This window comes from Muscardinus avellanarius, assembly GCF_963383645.1.
Source record: "Muscardinus avellanarius genome assembly, chromosome: 1".
Classification (NCBI taxonomy): domain Eukaryota; kingdom Metazoa; phylum Chordata; class Mammalia; order Rodentia; family Gliridae; genus Muscardinus; species Muscardinus avellanarius.
Window position 1 is genome coordinate 222,912,868 of NC_137786.1, and position 21,088 is coordinate 222,933,955.

The window sequence follows — 21,088 nt, forward strand, 5'->3', positions numbered from 1 at the left end:
GACACCTGCCATTTCCACTTTAAAAAATAAGAAAATGTTCTATATACAATATTGTCAAGGATGTGGAAAAAATAAGAACTTCATACATCTCAGGTATTGGTAATGCTATATGTTTGGAAAGCTTACAGTTTTTTTTTCATTAGCCTACTGACGTGTTCTTCTAATATTGATTATTATTATCTCTAATCTAAGATCCATAGGAGGTTATTCAACAATACCAGCAAATTCTTTTTTAGTGTATGCAATTTAGATCCATGTACAATTTTAGATAGTTTTATAAATGCTCATACATATGGAGGTCAGAGAATATTTTATTCTTGATTAAGTGGTACTGGACATTAATCAAAGTAAGTCTTACATTTGCTCACGAAATACATAAGCTGTTGTCATTGTATTATCATAGTGCACTAGAATAATCATATGCGTTTGTTGTATAAAAGAACAAACAGGTAATTATACTCATGTAGGGAAAAGGCTCCAATTTCAAATATTTTTGTTATCAATTATACAAATATGTGCAATATATAAGATTGATCCCTCCTAAATTTAATTCATAACTATGGGTTAAAGAAAAATAGCCTAATAATTGATGTGTACTTTTTAGAAATATAATGTAAAATAAAATGTTATGTGTTTAAGAATACTGTCATCTACAATTACAACTTTGGAAGTGTTCTGTTTTCCTAGGATAAAGCAGATGCCAAAGTATTTTCTATTGTTACTTTATAGTTGATGCTTTTTTTAACTGAATGAAGGAAGATCTTTAAAATCTGTAGGTCTCCAAGGGGGTGTACAGATAATTTGTGTTGTTTTCCTCTTTCTTCTGTTGTCTGTGCTTTTCTCACTGGGGAATATGTAGTGTGTCCCAATTAGAAAATTCCAGACAATTTCTAAGTCTCTCAAGTGATTTAGGTATAATAATGCAAAGAAGTTGCATGTTACTTCCATTGGGAAAAAATAGAGGGAAATTATAAAATCATCCTACCTAAGAAGTAAGAGTAATTAGAGATTTGAAAACTTGATTCTTTCTTAAAGGTGAGTAACAATAACTGTCCTTGATTTTCCTGATCACCTCGATATAACTAATTTCACATGACCCCTGGCTTCTGATTGCAGACACTCTATGGTAACTGATAGCCACAACTCCAAATGCACCACAAAACTCCCATGCATCTTTTGTTAACTGTGACGCCTTAAAGTTATATGGTATTTTAGAGCATCAAACGTTATGCATCAGTGGATGCCCTTGACACATTTTGTGTGAGAGAGTGCAAGAGAAGCAAGAAATACCTCAAAGATTTTATCACCTAAGAGAATACAATAACATAATTTCTAGAAACAACTGTTCCATTTGATTTTTAAACAAAAAGTATATTTTAGTGTAAATCTTATGCAAGAATTAATAACAAGTGATATTATCTAGAATATATATATGCGTATATATATATAATCAATGCAATATTTGAGAAATAATATTTTAGTTATTTCCAAGTAGAGTATTTTACAAATATCAAATATATTTTATTTAAAGAAAACACATGTATAACATTCAGAATTTCAGACTTTGCTTTCTACTGGGTTGCTTATCATCTTTTAAAATTTTCTTTTAAGAATGAGTGCTAAAAACCGACTAGAATGGTAGATAAATAGAATGACTTGGGAGTTACGGAATTATAGAGAAACCCTCAATACTTCATTACAGAGAGCATCATGTCTAAAGTTTGAAAAATCACTCATTTCTTTGCATCCTTTTGTAGTAATACATTCTGCTAGTTATATCCTAACATAGGTATTTGAAACCTATACATTAAGATTCTGAGAACAGTTTTATATACAAGAAAGATGGGCAATTCATATTCTTTGACCAGCATCTCACCATTTCCTTCAATCTCTATATCCTGGCAATCACCAGCCTACTATCTGCTTCTATTAGCTTGACTACTTTCCAGTACACATGTGAGATCATGCTATATTTTTTCTGTATCTGAATTATTTAAATTTGTATAATATTCTCTGGTTTTACTCATTTTTTTTTACCAGTGGCAAGATTCCCTTTTTGACATTACTTAATAATATTCATATGTATGTATGATGCCTACCTAGCTATCCCTCTCAGGATTTATTTATCCATTCATCATTTAATGTTTACTTAGAATGTTTATTTTTCATATTGTATCAATTGTGAATAATACAGTAGGGAACATAATTATTTCACTGAAAAGGGAGAGGCAGGCAAAGCACTAAAAATATTCTGAGCAAAGCATTAAAGATGTCAAAATTGTAACTAATGCTGGTCTTAGGATTCTGAATTTTTTGCTCAATTCAGTGGCTTCCCAAATTTACAGTGAAAATTTACAGTGAAACTTAATAGTATCAGATCTTAAAAAGCTACACATTTAAATTAACTTTTTGTAAACAGGTTATAATTTGTGGGAAGAGAATAGAACAGAAAGAGTTGGACTCAATTCAGGAGCATTAAATACCTTTCTCAGGTTATATAAAAGGGTTGAAATTTGCTTAAGAGTCATGGTTTTTGCTCATTTGCCTTGACCTTTTCTCTAGTTCAGGCAGACAAAAACCAACATGTGAAAATAATAATTGCCAGATTACAAGAATTGCTGTCCACTGGCCCATGGTTGCTCCAGTCTCCAAACTGGAAAAAAATCACATCTTATGATGGGCTTCCAGAAATTTCTAAGTGATAATAGAAAAGGTAGACACTGGCATGCCAGGACATTATAATAATTCTATTTTGAATTTTATGTGATTTAATATTTTGATCTCTAATTATTCCTCCAACTGAAAATCATGTTTATAAAGTAACATTTTTTCCCTTGAGGAGAAACTAAATGTTTAAGATGGGAATCCAGGTAGATTCGGTAGTTTCACTATTTTTGGTGCACAACCTTGTTCTTCTGACTTCTTGTATAAGCCTATTAAATAAAAGGAGAGTATTTGTCACTGAAATACTCAAAATGATAGAGTTATGCAAGTTAAATACTTCATGGTACAATTACAGAAATACATTGACAATGACAGATGCTCAAATGACATGTGTCCAAATAACTTTAAATACTTATAGACTCAGGAAATCATCTCTAGCATATTACATTTAGAGGAAAACACATAAAATATGAATGAAAGAATCTGATTATTAGTATGTTTCAGCAGATACAGATTTTTGGTTTAATACCTTACATTACAGAGAAGTGTCCTTCACAAAAGAGAAACAAAATCATATATGCAAGTTGACATATTTTGAATATTTTTACAGCATGAAAAATCATCCTCAACTAAAAATCTCAAACATCATAAAATTTATACAATTGTAGACAACTATTCTTAGAAGACATTTCTACATGATAACAGATATTTTTAATGACAAATGCCGCTGATTTTGAAAAATATAAATATGCAGAGTAAACATCTAATAAGGTATTATTAATCCAACCTATGCTTAGTTGCCCACCACAAGTGTCTGCATGCCCATCGGTGTGCCCTAATGTTAGCTAAAGAGTGTAGTGCAAATTAGCATAAAAGTAGGATTAATATGACATGCTCAAAATATGTTACATTTTGAAATTTAATAAAAACATGGTACTTTATTAGTGAATTTTAAGGCTTCAACCAAGATTTAGAAGTACAAAGAAGACACTCTGAAACTGAAAAATCCTGACTTTCATCTTATCTCTGCCTCACTCTTTAATAGTATCAATATTCCACAAGAAACCTTTTCCACAAGAAAAAAAATGGAAGTTTACTGAAATGGGATACTTTTATGCAGATGAAATAAAGTCTAATATATATATATATATATATATATATATATATATATATATATGATTTTGTTTTAAATAGATATGTGTCAAATTTTTCTGTTTGTTTCTAGAATTTAATCCATATCACAACGATGTATGGCTCCTATAAATATCTTTTCTTTTTAGAAAGAAAATATTCTGTTTTTATTTTAGTCTGAAAATCAGATTTGAAAATTACTTTTCAGTATCCTATTATGGAGAAAATTTGCAAATCAGTCACATATCCTATATACATATTGTTCAGTTGACACCATATAATAATTTATAACAACCCCTCTGTTGTCTTCTCAGAAGACATTTAATAGGAGCAAATGGGCCAGCAGAACATAACGGTTCCAGCTGAGTTCATTCTGATGGGAGTCACACAGCGGCCTGAGCTGCAGCTTCCCCTCTTCGGGGTCTTCTTCCTCATCTACACAGTCACAGTGGTGGGCAACCTGGGCATGATCATTTTGACCAAGCTGGACTCCCGCCTACACACGCCCATGTACTTTTTTATCAGACACCTGGCTTTCATTGATCTGGGCAACTCCACTGCCATTTGCCCCAAGATGCTGGTCAATTTTGTTGTCGATCAAAATACCATTTCTTATTATGCGTGCGCCCTGCAACTGGCTTGCTTCATCTTGTTCATCATCAGTGAACTCTTCATCCTGTCCTCCATGGCCTACGACCGCTATGTGGCCATCTGCAACCCTCTGCTCTACAATGTCGTCATGTCTCAGAGACTTTGCCACGTGCTGGTGGGCATTCCTTATCTCTACAGCACATTCCAGGCTCTGCTGTTCACTATTAAGATTTTCACTTTGACCTTCTGTGGCTCTAATGTCATCAGCCATTTCTACTGTGATGATGTCCCTTTGATACCTATGCTGTGCTCAAATGCACGGGAAATACAATTGCTGATCATACTATTTTCAGCATTTAATTTGATCTCCTCCCTCCTGGTAGTCCTGATATCTTACATGCTGATTCTGGTTGCCATATGTAGAATGCATTCTGCAGAAGGCAGGAAGAAAGCTTTCTCTACATGTGGTTCTCATCTGACAGTGGTGGTTGTGTTCTATGGGTCTCTCCTCTTTATATACGTGCATCCCAAATCTGCTGACTCCTTTGATACAGATAAGATAGCCTCTGTGTTTTATACATTAGTAATACCCATGCTCAATCCCTTGATCTACAGCTTAAGGAACAAAGAGGTAAAAAATGCCCTCCACAGGGTCTTTAAGAATCACTGCAAGCTTTTTACTTAATATTCCCTATGGAATGTTGTCAAAATAAACTATGAAGGATACTGTAATTTTATAATATTTTTCTATTTTTGTATTTAAAATGAGCAACATGATTTTTGATAGTCAGAGTTGATTAATACATTCATAACCTCATATCTTCCTTTGTATATTTTTTAAAATTTCTTGACTGTGTTTGTGAGTGATGTGTGGGTATGGGTATGTGTGCTCATGTGTGTTAAAACTACCTGAAAAAAACTAGAAAATTGTCAGAAACAATTTAATATTATCAGTTGTAGCTCTCATGCTGTACATTAAATCTCTATATTTTTTATTCTATCAAACTGCCACTTCATCTCCTTTGACCTGCACTCTTCCATATCATATCAACTGTAGTAATACTCTCTGTCTCAGTTGATTAATATATGTATTTATTTCATGTGCATGTGATTTCATATATTCCACATGTGTGTGTCAAGGTGATGTTGACCTCATAAGTATTTATAAATAGTCCCTCTTATTTTGGGAGAGAGATTTTGATATTAATTATTTGAATGAGTCGTAGAATTCACTTGTAGATCAATCTTGGCCTGGCCTTTTCTCTGATTGTAGGTTTTCAATTACTACTCAAATTTTTTCTTAATTTGTCAGTTAAGGCTTGTAGTTGGGCCTGGTGGTGCACGCTTGGAATCCTAGCAATCGGGAGGCTGAGACAGGAGGATCGCGGTTTCTGATCAGCCTCAGCTACTTAGTGAAGCCCTCTGCAACTCAGTGAGACCCTGTTTCAAAATAAAGAATAAAAATTAGGGCAGTGGATGTAGCTCGGAGGTCAAATGCCTCTGGGTTCCATCTCCAGACCTGCCCCCCAAAAAAAGACTTGTAGTTATTAAACTAATCCTATTAGATGGCATATTTCTCAGAACTTATTCATATACTTTTGTTTTTCTAATTTATTGATACATACTTGTTCAGACTAATCCCTTTAGTTTTTTATAATTGAGCCATCTATTTAAATATCTCCACATTCAGTTAATATTTTATATATTTGAATCATTTCTTCTTAGTCTACCTAAGACTTTTTCAATTTGGATTACTTATTTGTTAAAAAAAAAAACTATGTAATCCCAGTTCTTTGCAGGTTGAGAAAGAATGAAGGCTGATTTGAAGCCAGTGTATGGTAGTTACTTATTAATATCCTCTTTCAAAATTCAAAAGGCGAATGAAGGTATAGTTAGGTGTTCGAATACCCCTGGATAAAACACACACACACACACACACACACACACACACACACACACATGCACACATACATGAACATACACACTCAGAATTTTATTAAATTAATCTCCTTAAACTTGTAAATAATTGTTTTGTGTTCTTCTATTTGATCAGATCTGGAGAATCTTCCTTGTGTACTGGAGAAGAATATATATTCCGCTTCTGTTGGACAAAAGGTTCTATATATGCCTGTTAGGCCTGTTTGGTCTTAAATATAGGTACACTGAGGTTAGAGATCTCCAATTAAATGTGGAATTAGAAAGAGTTCTCAAAAACACATTATAATCAAACTGTCAAAATTAAAAGACAAAAAGTTCTGAGCCAGGTGTTGTGGCACATACCTGTAATTCTAATACTTGGGAGGCTGAAAACAGAGGCACCGAGGTTTGAGTCCAGTCTCAGCAAGTTAGCGAGCCTGTTTCTAAATAATAATTTTAAAAAATAGGTCTGGGGATGTAGTCAGGCATGGTGGTGCACGCTTGTCATCCCAGCATTTGGGAGACTGAGACAGGAGGATCACAGGTTCAAGGCCATCCTCAGCTACTTAGGGAGGCCCTCTGCACCTTAGTGAGACCCTGTTTCAAAATAAAGAATGAAAAATAGGACTGGGGGTGTAGCTTGGAGGTAGAATGCCCCTGGGTTTTATCCCTAGTACCACCAAAATAAATAAAAAGTATATAAACAGTCACTTCTGAAGACTGTAATTTTCCAAAGTTTACCCCCTATTTTGGTCAAAACAGATGGCATATTCCGTATTCTTACATAAAAAAGGCTTACATATTTAAACACAACATACAGTTGTCAAATCTATTAGTCATGGATTGTTTGCTTTTATTTCATCAATTTGTTTGAATTAGAAACTAAAAATGGAAATATGCTGGAGCCATTGTTCTAGAATAAGAAAACAAATCTTTGACATTTTTTGTCTTAGAACAATAATTTTAATAAACCAAGGTTAATTCAGAAAGAGAAAGGTTTTTTGTCTTCAGGATAAAAAAAAAAGCAACTACAATAGAGATAGGTTTAGAGGTTTCTTAGAAAACTAGGAAAGGAACCAGGATATGACCCAGTTATACCATTCCTTGGTATCATTCCAAAAGAATTAAAGTCAGACTACTATAGTGACTATATATATATATATATATATATATATATATATATATATATATATATATGTGTGTATGTTTACAGTGATACATGTATACCCATGTTTATAGCAATACATTTTATAATAGTCAATTAATGAAACCAAACCAGTTATACAACAAATAAATGGGTAATGAATCAGGTATATACATACATAGTGGAATCCTACTCAACCATAAAGAAGAATAAAATTTTCTCATTTGAAGACAAATGGATGGAACAAGAGAATATTATGCTAAGTAAGATTAGCCAGCTTCAGAAAGTCAAGAGTTATATGTTTTCTCTCATACGTAGAAGCTACAGGAAAAAATAGGAAACATAAGGGACTTTGAATAATACAGAGACAGAACTGTACGGTAGTGAAGGGGTTTGGGAGAGGAACTTAGAGAAAGAAGAAGCATGAAGAAGGAAACAGCTCAAATTATACAAGAGTAATATGTAAGTGTATTACTGCCCATTTCACTGACATGTGTGGGAGGGAGAAAAAAGATTAGGGGGGATGTGGAGGGAAATGCATCAAGAGTGGTGTGTATGTATGTTTTTATCATATTGAAACTTTTCATTATGTATAATTGCAGTGTATTAATAAAACAAGTTTTAAAAAGAATAAAGGCAACCAGGTATGGAGGCACATGATTGTGAAAGAGCTATACACTGAACACTAAAATGACAGTCAAAGAAATTGAAGAAAACATGAGTAAATATAAACCTATCCTGTGCTCATTGATTGGATGAATTGATATTGTTAAAATGTTCATTATATCACACTCTATAAATATATGTGTGTATTTGTCCATTAATTGATTAATTGCAAAAAATGAGGGGAAAATAAAGATTTCCCAACAAAAAAGAATGAAGAGGTTCATCACCACTAGAACTGCTTTATAGAAACTGTAAAGAGAATTATTCAAGGTGAAATAAAAGACTACTAATAAGTAACATGAAAATATATGAAAGTCTACTACTCACAGGTAAAGGCAAATATGTAGTTAAATATAGAACTTATTTTAATTGCAAGGCAGCATATCATGCACTCAGAATTGTGACATTAAGGTTAAAAATAATCAGCAAGATTGTTCCTGGAGTAAATGGAGTTAAGAACTGGAGTGGAAGCAAAGAAAGTGATTAAGAAAGCAGCGTGGAGCCCGTTTGAGTTGGATGTCCTTACACCACACAGATTATAGTGAAACTTCATAAGGCAAACCTATGAGACAAATGAGAGGAAACATTCTAAGGAGCTGTGTGATGGAAAATACCAATTTATATAGAGTTTGGATATGTTCACATTTTGGCAATTTGTAGTCATGAATTTGTTAAAATCTGAGATATTCAAAAAGAGTAGAAGCCAGGTGTGGTGGTGCATGCTTGTAATCCCAGTAGTTGGAAGTCTGAGACAGGAGGATCTGGGTTTGAGGACAGCCTTAACTACTTAGTGAGGCCTTCTGCAACTTAGTGAGACCCTGTTTCAATGTAAAGAATAAAAAATCGGGTTGGGGGTACAGCTCAGAGGTAGAATATTCCTGGGCTCAATTCTCAGCACTACAAAAAGAGAGGAAGAGAAGGAAAGAGAGCGAGAGAGAGAGAGCGAGAGAGCGAGAGAGAGCGAGAGAGAGAGAGAGAGAAAGGAAGAAAGAAAAAAATGAGAGTAGAAGACAGATGAACTCACACCACAGGGAATAATTTACTTAAATTAATGAAGGCCAACATGAATCCACAAGACATATAAGCTGAATGCAATAAATTATCTGAAAAAACAAAACTCTATCTTGCTTAAAATAAGATTTTTTTCTGAAAAAATGGGCAATGTTTATTTGGAAGAAACACACTAGTTGAGACCACAAGACAGAAATACTACATAAAGCCCACATTTTTCTGACATTAGGAATAAGACCTTATTATTTATAACAAAGACAACCACAGAAAAACTAAGAAATAATTGCAAAGTACAGCCATAAAAACAGAATTACATATTCTCTGCAAAAATCTGCCCAATTCAGAGTGGCCCTTAATCATATAACACTATAAGGCATTTTCTAGTAGCCTGCAATAGGGTAAAATGTCAAATGATATTTGCATCATCATCCACAAAATAGTTTTCAATCTGTGTCAAACCATGTACATTTTCTCTTAAACTAATTTTTAAATGGGCAGATAAATTCTTTTAAGAGGAAAATAAATAGAAAAAGGCATAGGACCAACTCTCCCACATATAGGCATGGTAAAAATTTCATTCCTTAATAAGACCTGCAAAGCTCAGGGGAAAAAATGAGAATCAACAAATGGAATGGCATTACATTTAAAAGCTTCTGCTCAGCAAAAGAAACAAATCAAGAATCTGAAAAGAGAGCCTAAAGAAATTAGAGGGAAGATTTTAACCATCTGCCGCTCTGATGGACTAATAAGGATACACAAAGGAACAACTTGGCACTATAAAAATAAATGGATAATTAAACTGAATAGACACTTTAAAAGAGAAAAAATATAAATGGTCAATAAATATTTTAAAATATTCAACATCATTGTCAATCAGGGAAATGCAAGTCAAAATTTCAAATAACAAATGCTGGTGAGGAGGTAAGGAAATATAAATACCCATTCATTTATTGATTGACAGCTGGGGTAGCTGAATTTCCAAAAAATGATTGCAGAATACTATGATACATGCATATTCATGTTTAGAGCAGCACGATTCACAATAGTTAAATTATGTAAACAGTCCAGGTGTCTATCAGTAAATGAATGGGTTAATGCACTGTGGCATATGCATATGGTGGAAATTTACTTAGCTGTAGAGAAACACAAAACTATGACCTTTGCAAGAAAATGGATGGGCCTACAGAATATCATGCTAAGTGAGACAGCCAGTTTCAGAAAGGATAAAGTTTTCTTTCATATTCATGTGAAGCTAGAGAGGAAATATGGAACAAAAGGGACTTCAGATAAATGAGGAGAGAGACAGGAGGTTATTGGAAGGGGATTTGGGAAGGGAGGTTGAGCCTTAGGAGGGTTCAGTAGCTTTCTGGGCTCTTCAATCCACCTGCATCCAAATCTATTTTGTCTATGTGGAAGTCTTGGATGGTAGACAGTTTCCTGCCACCCCTAGTGATAGCACACATATACACGCGCGCGCGCGCGCGCACACACACACACACACACACACACACACACACACACACTTCAGGGTCTCATGTCAAAGAAATAACTATGGAAGTCAAAACAGACTTTCACAATAACCCCCAAACTCACATATCTACTAATAAGAGAATGCTTAGTTGGGCATAGTGGTACATGCCTATATTTCCAGTACCTGGGAGGCTAATACAGAAGGATTGTAGATTTGAGACCATCTTTAGCAATAGGAGTCTCTCAGCTACCTAGCAGGACCCCATTTCCAGTTTTTAAAACGGGTGAAGTTGTGGGGTGTGGTGGTGCATGTAATCCCCGTGCTTGAGAGGCTGAGACAGGAGGATCGCGCAGGTTTGAAGCCAGCCTCATTTACTTAGGCTCTCAGCAACTTAGTGAGACCCTGTTTCCAAATAAAATATAAAGTAGGTCTGGGAGTATAGCCCAGAGGTAGAAAGCCCCTGAGTTCCACCCCTAGTACCAACAAAAATTGAAGAAAAAAAAAATAAAAAACAAAATAAAAGGGGAGAGGTAAAAGATCTTTGGGGTCCATTACAAACACACACACATACAAATGTTTGAAGAATTGTATATTTATGCAAAGTAATATTACACAGCAAAAAAACCACTTAGGTGAATAAGTTTGCTAACTGAAAGGCAAAAAACCCCCTCAAAAGTAGGTATTGTGTGATTATATGCAAGAAGGAAACAGTTCAAATCATGCCATGCCAACCTCATTGACTCCTTCTGGAAGGGAAGCGTGAAGAGTGAGGCAGGCTATTTGGGGAAATATTAAAGAACTGTGTGCATGCATGTTGAACCTCGCTATTATGCATAATTACAAATAATCAATACAAATTTTAAAAATGAACAGACAGAAGTAAGCATAGAAACAGATTAGAGCCTGATGGTGGATAAATGTTATTTGGGGAAATTAGATATGAGGAAATTTACTTAGAATGGATGTGGCTAGGGTGTGAGAAAATAAAATTAAAAAAATAGTTTTTGATGCTAAAATTGTTTTCTATCATTATTTTAGGAATTAATCACGGGCATAAATGAGATATTCTTAGAGACTAACTGGTGCGGTTTACAACCTTGTTCCTTTGTATGCAAATTTTTGTGAATTCTTTTACATGTAGAAATGATTGTAGATTTTATCCTTGATAAGATGTTATTAAATATTATCCAAAAGGAGTCTTATTTCTGCTCACTATATATATATATAGTTTGGAAGTCATTTTAATACATTGCATTTCAATAATCAGTATAGATATAAGATATAGAATAACAGGTGAATATATCAACGAGCGCTGATGTTCTCATTTCAAATATTTTAGTTATTATATGACTTTGGGAAAAATATAATCTTTGTGTCTTTTAAATGTAAGGATAATATCTTACATACAAGTGTGGGTTAAATAATACATTTTGGGACTCATAACTATAGTATATTTTTATCTGAAAAATAAAATAAAAATTTCTAAGTAACAACAATAATGTCATCTGCAATTATGTAATGACTAGAAGTGTTCTAGTTTTTCTGGTACAAAACTATTATCAAATGTGTTCTACTGTTTATTACGTGATGCTGAATAAGCAAATAAATTAAAATCTGTAAAATCTAAGGTCCCCATAAGAGTATACAGATCCTTTTTTTTGTTTTTTCCATATCCTTGAGTCGTCCCTACTCTTCTCCTTGGGGAATATGTTGGGTGTCTCTGACAATTAGCAGGAAAATTCAAGGCGATGATCTAAGTCTCTCAGATGATTTAGACATCCTAATCCAAATAAAATACATGCTCCTACCTCAGGGAATTCACAAAGTGAGAGGAAACCCATAAATTCTTCCCACTTGAAGGAAAAGTAAGGGTGGCCTGGAGTATGAGCATTTGATTCTTCCTGAAAGGTAAGTGGATGACGGTTGACTTTGACTTTGATGACCACCTAGGTGGAGGTAACTTCTACGGCTTCTGCATTGTGATTACTGACACTTGCATGCTAACTGGAAGCTGATTTCTTCAGGTACACTGCAACAATTCAGTGCATCTTTTGTTCACTCGGGTTCTCTGGAGTTGTATGGTGTTTTAAGGCATTAAATGCTATTAATTAAATGTATGTCCTTGATCTATTTTGTTAGGGTTGTGAAAAAAGAAAAGTAAGAAGTACCTCAGAATTTCATCACTGATCTTACACATTAGAATATATGAAGGTTATGATTTGCAGAAAGAATGCAGAATACCCTATTTTATTTTATTCTCAGATAAATAGTAGATATCAGTGTAGATAGTAGAAAGTTTGCTAACAATGAATATTATATAGTATGAATATATGTGATAGAATATTTGAAAGTGATATTTTAAAATATTTCCTATTCAATATTTTGTAAACATCAAATACTTTTTATGGAAGATAATGTATAACTTGCAAAAGTTTTGGCTGATTGTATTTTCCTACTGAGTTGTTCATACCTCTTTTATTTTTTAAGAATTATAACTAAAAACCAATTGAGTAGACTTGCAAATAAATATAGAGACTTTTAAGAGTTTTACATTTATACACACCCCCTAGTACTTTTTTTTTACAGATATCACCAAGTCTAAAGTTTGAAGAATTAGTCACTCTTTTATTCTTTTGTAATATTTTTTCTATTTTCCAGAACCTAAATACAGATGTTTAAAATGTATACCTTAAGAGTCTCAGAAGATCAAATATTCTTTTATATACATGAGCCCTTAACAGTTTTATATCTTTTAACCGACATCTGACCATGTCCCTCAATCTCTATCCCCTAGCAACCTCCATTCTACTGTCAGGTTCTATTTGCTTGACATTTTTAACATCCCCATGTAAGTGAGATTCCGCAGTGAATTTTTCTGCATCTGGTTGATTTTACTTTATGTAATATCCTTCAGTTTCACTTCTATTGTTTACAATGTCAGGATTTTTTCCTTTTGGTAATGTTTATATGCATGTATTATTCATATATAGCTCATATTTTATTCACCCATTCTTCAGTCAATGAATTCCTAGAATGTTTAGCTTGTCCCCATTTCTTGTCTATTGTGAATAGTGCTGTAGTCAGCATATTTATGTCACATTGAATAAGGATGTCATACATCAAACTATTCGCTTTAAATATATACAATTTTTTTTTCATTATAACTCATTAAAGCTGAAAACAAAGTAGTTATCAAGTACTAAGGGAAGATAATAGAAAAGGTGAAATAATCTAGACATGTTCAGAAGGAGGGAATAACTGAAGAGGTAGACTTACTCAGCAGTGGAATTCTTAGCAAGCCATTGAAGAGTATAAATTTGATCCTAAAATTCTGAATCCCTTTGATTTCTTCAATATACTTCTCATTTTATAGCAACACACAAATGGTAACTATGTCTTAAAAACCACACATTTAATTTGAAATTTTCAAAAATATACAATTTGTGGAAGATGAATAGAATAGAGAGGGAGACTTAGAGAAGAAACACAATGGATTCTACGAGATAAAAAAACATTCAAGTTTGCTTCTTTCTTTCATCCCCATCCCCTATATCAGAAAGGCAGATACATAAACACTGTCAGATCCCTAGACTATGCTATAAGGCGGTTCTAGGCTAGAGATGACTCCAAACTGTAGGACGGCGGCACCTTGTGTTGGGCTCCCAGGATTTTATCTCTGATTGTTGTGCAGGTTAACACTGATGTTACATTACATCAGCATAATGTAACAATGATCATTATGCCCTGCATTTTATGCCTGAATAGTTTGAACTCCAACCACACCTTCATTTGAAAATAATGTTTGTAAAGATACAGGCTTTCACTGAGGATACACTACATCTGTAGGAAGGGAGTTGCAGGTGGTTCAGGCTAAAGTAAATCCATTATATATGCAACTCCACTTTGTTTTTCTGAGTTCCTGTGTCAACTTGTCAAATAAAGAGACTGTACTGCCATATCTAACTCTGCGCTCTATTGTACAGTTGGAAAAACAAAATGATGCTAAAGTCTGATGCAAAAATGCTCAAAAGATTTAAACCTTATAGTCATTTATATAATGTTATATAAGAGGGAAGATGTATGTAAAATTATATAGTAAAAGTCTCTGAATATTGATATGTTTCTATGAAAATTAACCCAATTCTTTTTATTGAGAACGTTATACGAAGTAGAGATTTTTCATAAAATTTGTAGAGAAGTTGGAATATTTACAAATAAATGAAGAAATGAAAATATTTTGAAAATATCAACTAATGATCATAAACATCATAAAACATTTGAAGAACATATATTTAATTATAAAATTTCAGATATAAATGAGCTTTTGAGCCTCTTAGAAGAGATTTAACTGACAAATACCACCGATTTTGAAATGTACACTGTATAAATCAACCAAAAATTATCTGTACCTCCACAAGTGCTTGCAAACCCACCAATTCACCACCTATATGAATTTAAGTGTGATGAAACAAAACGTAGGTTTAATTGATCATGCAAAAAAATGTTTTGTGACAATTTTAAAGGCTTCATTCAGGACTCAGACATGCAAATAAAGGACCCTGAAAATTAATAATCATTAGCTCCATCCTACCTCTGCCTCTTTAATAATATCTAGATTCCACCAAGAAGTCTCAGACCAAAAATGAAATAAAATTACCCTAAAGAAAAACTGTGAAAAATTGTATAGATGAAATCAAATTTAATATTTTATATTAACATATTTTTATTTACATAGAAGTGGATACACTCCAGATATTGTGGGTATCATTTAGATTTTAATCAATGATATATCAATGTATATTGTTCATGAGAAAATACTCCCTTGGGGAATAGAACATTTCTTATTTTTTATTTTAGTTTCAAAATCAGATATGAAAATTATTTTTTCTATGCCCCATTATGAAGAAAATTAGTCAGTCACAACTATTACATATTTTTTAGATTATATGACACGGAACTTTATAACTCGTCTCTTTTTTTCTCAGGAGGGATAACTGCAGTAAATGGACCAGCGAAACATAACGGTGTTTACCGAGTTTATTCTGATGGGAGTCACACAGCGGCCCGAGCTGCAGCTTCCCCTCTTCGGGGTCTTCTTTCTCATCTACACAGTCACAGTGGTGGGCAACCTGGGCATGATCATTTTGACCAAGCTAGACTCCCGCCTACACACGCCCATGTACTTTTTCATCAGACACCTGGCTTTCATTGATCTGGGTAATTCCACTGTCATTTGTCCCAAGATGATGGCCAATTTTGTTGTCAATCAAAATACTATTTCCTATTATGCGTGTGCCACACAGTTGGCTTTTTTCCTTATGTTCATTATCAGTGAATTTTTCATCCTGTCCTCCATGGCCTACGACCGCTATGTGGCCATCTGCAACCCTCTGCTCTACAATGTCGTCATGTCTCAGAGACTTTGCCACGTGCTGGTGGGCATTCCTTACCTCTACAGCACATTCCAGGCTCTGCTGTTCACTATTAAGATTTTTACTTTGACCTTCTGTGGCTCTAATGTCATCAGCCATTTCTACTGTGATGATGTCCCTTTGTTACCTATGCTGTGCTCAAATGCACAGGAAATAGAATTGCTGATCATATTATTTTCAGCACTTAATATGATCTCCTCCCTCCTGATAATCCTAGTTTCTTACCTGCTGATTCTGATAGCCATATGTAGAATGCATTCTGCAGAAGGCAGAAAAAAAGCTTTCTCCACCTGTGGTTCTCATCTGACAGCAGTGGTTGTGTTCTACGGGTCCCTATTTTTTATGTACTTGCAGCCCAAATCTGCTCACTCCTTTGAGACAGATAAAATAGCCTCTGTGTTTTACACATTAGTGATCCCCATGCTCAACCCCCTGATCTACAGCTTACGGAACACAGAGGTGAAGAATGCCTTCCACAGGGTCTTTAAGTATCAATGATAGCTTTTTTACTTAAATTTAATATGGAATGCTGTCATAATAAATAATAGGGAAGAAAAATGCCAGTTTATATTGTTTATTTTTAATGTTTAAGAAATACCCTATGTAGACATAGGCATAATGAAGTGAAAAATATAATCAGGGCCATAAAGAAGATCATCTCAGACAGCTACTTTTTCTTCTTTATTTTTTAATGAATATATGAAATCTCCCCCTCAATAAATTTCCAGCATGAAATTTGATGATTAGCTATAGTTTTCTTGCTACACTTTGCCACCGCATCATCTTCCTCCCCGTCTGTGTGCATGAAGCTGTGTACATGATGTGGCAATGCTTAACGAAAGCAGCCCCGAGGGAGCATTATCTCTGGCCAGAGTACTCCTTGCTCTTAGATATTCTTTAATAGCTATTGTCCTTTTGTTTAATGATTCTTTTAACTTTCCACACGAATTGCTCCGGTGATGTAAAAAATTAAAACATATTACTTTAAATGCCCTCAGCTTTGCTCCAAGCTGTAATAAAATCTAGTCAGAATTTAGGTGCTGTGGTAGCATTCAAGCTGCAGCAATTACAAATGCAGAATTCCTTTCTTTGACCTTCATTCTAATCATTAACCTATAGTAAAAGCCTTAAGAGTCAACTGAAGCCATTAGCCCCAAAAACTTGCAAGGGAGGCAACTGGTGCCTCTACTTATCTCCTCTCCTTGTGATCCAGCCTAGATATAGAGAAGATAAACTTTGTGTGTGACTTCAAAGCAGCCAAGCTGATGAGCAGCCAATGCTGCCCCATACAATAGAGCCGAAGGGTAGGAAGAATCTTGACATTTGCACCTAGTACATGTGCTGCCTGAGACAGGGAGGCACCACCTGGCTAAAAAGATGGATATGTCAGAATAATAAATGTGCAGGTATGAAGTATTGGTGGTTATAAAGAAAGGAAATCTTGTGAGAATAAGAACGCATTTTGTATGAAGGAAAGTTTATCCTAAGATTGTCCCAAATGGGAAAGAAAAGATCAGAGTAATAATCAGAAAGATTAAAAGGAAGTTACAGAAGGATTGTGGTATGAAAATGGATTATTAAAAGAGGAATAGGTTTCTAATAAGCCTACCGCTTGAAAAAAAGCACTCAGCGGTTTAAGAAGTACATCTGACAATTAAATCTAAAAACTTCATGTTGCCTTTTGGGCCCTATATGCTAAACTGTGTTGTGAGTGTTGTTTACAGAAAGGACCTGGTGGACCTCCATCGCAGCCCCTTGGATCGTCATATCTGCCCATGCCAACTATATGGACTAAGCCCTAGGAATGGAAAGTTTCTAAAAGAGTTAAAGGAGATACCATGAGAGGCCGAATTCTCCAAGCCCTGGGTGTGCTTGTCCCTTCTGGAATTTGCACTCTGAAGCTGCCCATCTGCAAGGCAGGGGGCTGGACATGATCACAGGATCTGGGGCTAATCTTGAATGCCGGACCAGTGTCCTTTTACCTTGTTTACATTTCCTTCACTATTGTTCTGTGATGTTTACACTTTTTACTAGGAATCACACCAGTGGAAGAATATAAATTTGTTGGTTTTTGATAATAAACCCGTCAATTGCACAAGAGGCAGTTGTCTGTGTCAGTCTTTTCCAGATTTCTTTCTCCCAAGCCCCCGGGGATGAAATCCCCACGTTTAGCATTGTGAACAGGGACTTGAAGGACTTTTATTTTATAAGGGAAAGGAATCGCTGCAGAAAAAGCCTCTGCAGAACACAGCCGAATCGCTTTGCCCATCTTCTGAGAACTTAATCCCAGCGGTCCCGGTGCCCGACTGAGCTGGTGCATTGCAATACTTTAGAGATCTAGGTTCTCTATTCTACTTGACACTTTGTACTCTTTGACTTATGTCTTCCCATTTCTTGTTGCTCACCTCTAGTAATCATCATTTTACCTTTAGTTTCAATGCATCTGAATTTTCATTATTCTTTCTGTGTGTGTGTGTGTGTGTGTGTGTGTGTGTGTGTGTGACTGTAATGCTGACCTCATAAAATGTATTTTCAAGTACTACCTATTTGTGTTTTGGAGAAATTTAAAAGCTTTTGATATTAATTCTTCTTTGAATGTTGTATATAATTTATCTATAAAGTCATCTGGTCTTGTTTAAACCTCATCTCTTAAGCCTTTGTACTTAGTCCTCACATTGGTTTCTGTTTCCTTGAGAGCTTTAGCTCTTGATCTATTTATCTATCTATCTATCTATCTATCTATCTATCTATCTTTTTTTTTTGGTGGCAATGGAGATGGAACCCAGGGGACTTCAACCTCCGGGCTATACTCCCAGACCTATTTTATATTTTTAATTTGGGAACAGCCAGTTCACTCTTAAGCCAGTGCAGCTGGCTTCGAACCTGCGTGATCCTCCTGTCTCCAGCTCCCAAGCATGGGGATTACAAGCGTGAGCCACCATACTGATCTCAGTCAGCTAAAAGTTAGCTGTTAGCCCAGCTAAACATGGACTGTTAAATTTCTGAAGAAATTCCTATATTGATTACCAAGTACACAAAAGAGTTGTAGCTAAGGGCCTCCATACTCTCAAGACAAGTTTACATAATTAATCACTTCCAGGAAATAGAGATAAAAAAACAGGCTAAAACTCTCCCAAAATGAAGGAGGCTATTACTGGCCTTTGTCAAAGAGGGCATATAGCATGTGACGTATGACTTTGTTAACCAAGTAAGACATCTTGGTCAAAACAAAGGCTTGCGCCACCTACACCTGCATCAGCTCAGGGGAAGATAAAAAGACTAATGGTCTAGAAGAATCGGAGATAGTGAATTTTTATAATCATAACAAAGACTTTGACCAGAGAGAATGGTTGGCCTCTGCCTGCATCAAATCAGGGGCAGGTAGAAAGACTATTAGTAAAGCAAAATGGGAGATAATGAATCCATAGAAAAACTGTTCTATGTTAAAAACCTCAGTGTCTTATTTTCAAGGCACTCTACTACATCACTCTCATGTAGTGCCTTATTGTTCTGTCCCTTCTTTCTACCTTTGTAGAAATAAAATAACATATAAATAAATAAAAAATAAATTTGCTTAAGCTACCTAAAAATGCAATTTCTCACAACATACAAATAGACAAAAATTACCTGAATATATTAAAGTTCAGTTATTTACTTTTTCTTAAAATTTTATAATTTTATTTATTTTTTTATATTGACATCTAAGTAACTATAAATTCAGGTGAATTAATTTGCAGCACCTAGAGACTCCATTGTTACTAAGAAAGCATTGCAAGTAATCTCTTCTTGAGTTTTTATGCTTTAGTAAAAAGAATCTTGAAGTCAAAAGATATAGACAAATTCAAGTTCCAACATTTTATGAGAATATTGTAAACCAATTTCATGTAACATTACTATGCAAATTGCTTTGTTTATAAACTCTACATTTTACTAAGTACCCCAGGTTTTTTCTGTCACTTCTCATATCCATATTGTAACAAAGGATCTTTTTTTTCTTTCTTTTTATTGGTGCATTGCAATCATACATCAGCATGAAGTACAGAATGATAGAGGCATTCACACACATATCACACATTTAGCCCTTCCCCCATTCCTAGCCAGTCCCTACCCATCCTTCCTTCTTGAGTTAAGCTTAGTGACTGATTTGAAGTTTGTGAGTGTGTATCAATTACATTAGGTTGATTCCCACTTCTCTCCTCCCATCTCCCTCAGTTGGGCCACTTTCTTTACTCATTTAAGGTTTCTCTACTTTTGTCTAGAGTTTTTTCTATGACCCATTTTCTCCCTACCTTCAACACATTAGAAGGAACTTCCAACTATTCACTTTTTGTGACTGGCTAATCTGACTTAGCATAATGTTCCCAGTTTCATCCATTTCCCTGAAAATATCATAATTATGTTCTTCTTTATGGCTGAGTAAAATTCATATATCCCATAGTTTTGTAGCTCACTCATCTGTTGATGGACATCTTGACTGATTTCATAATTTGGCAATTGTGAATTGTGCAGCTATAAACATATATATGTGTATTGTTCTGGTAGTTTGGTTTGTATTCTTTTGGGTATATAACCAGAAGTGGTATTACTGGTCTTATGGTAGGCTCATTTCCATTCTTCTGAGGATCCATCACAGAGTTTTTCAAAGTGGTTGCACTAACTTTTGATCTCACCAACAATGTATTAAAGTTCAACCTCTCCACATCCTCACCAACATTTGTTGTTTGGTTTATTTATTTATTTATTTATTATTTGTTTATTTATGTATTTATTTATCTTTGTGGTACTGGGGGTGGAACCCAGAGGCTTTCTACCTCTGAGCTATACTCCCAGACCTATTTTCTATTTTATTTGGAAACAGGGTCTCACTAAGTTGCTGAGAGCCTCACTAAGTAGCTGAGGCTGGCTTCGAACCTGCACGATCCTCCTGTCTCAGCCTCCCAAGCGCGGGGATTACAAGTGTGCGCCACCACGTCCGGCTGTTGTTTGGTTTTCAATGATTGCCTTTTTAATTGGAGTTAGGTAAAATCTCAGGGTAGTTTTAACTTACATCTCTCTAGTTAC

General features: G+C 34.8%; 2 protein-coding genes across 2 annotated transcripts; both read left to right on the forward strand.

The window, feature by feature from the left end:
• Window positions 1–4,129: 4,129 nt before the first annotated feature.
• Window positions 4,130–5,071, forward strand: LOC308265416 (olfactory receptor 8K5-like; the record flags this gene model as incomplete). Its single annotated transcript, XM_080699110.1, has 1 exon — window positions 4,130–5,071. One exon carries the CDS (start codon window positions 4,130–4,132, stop codon window positions 5,069–5,071), a length of 942 nt encoding a protein of 313 aa, XP_080555236.1.
• A 10,527-nt stretch (window positions 5,072–15,598) lies between these two features.
• On the forward strand, window positions 15,599–16,525 carry LOC308265761 (olfactory receptor 8K5; the record flags this gene model as incomplete). The annotated part of the gene is made up of 1 exon (XM_080699621.1): window positions 15,599–16,525. One exon carries the CDS (start codon window positions 15,599–15,601, stop codon window positions 16,523–16,525), a length of 927 nt encoding a protein of 308 aa, XP_080555747.1.
• Window positions 16,526–21,088: the final 4,563 nt, after the last annotated feature.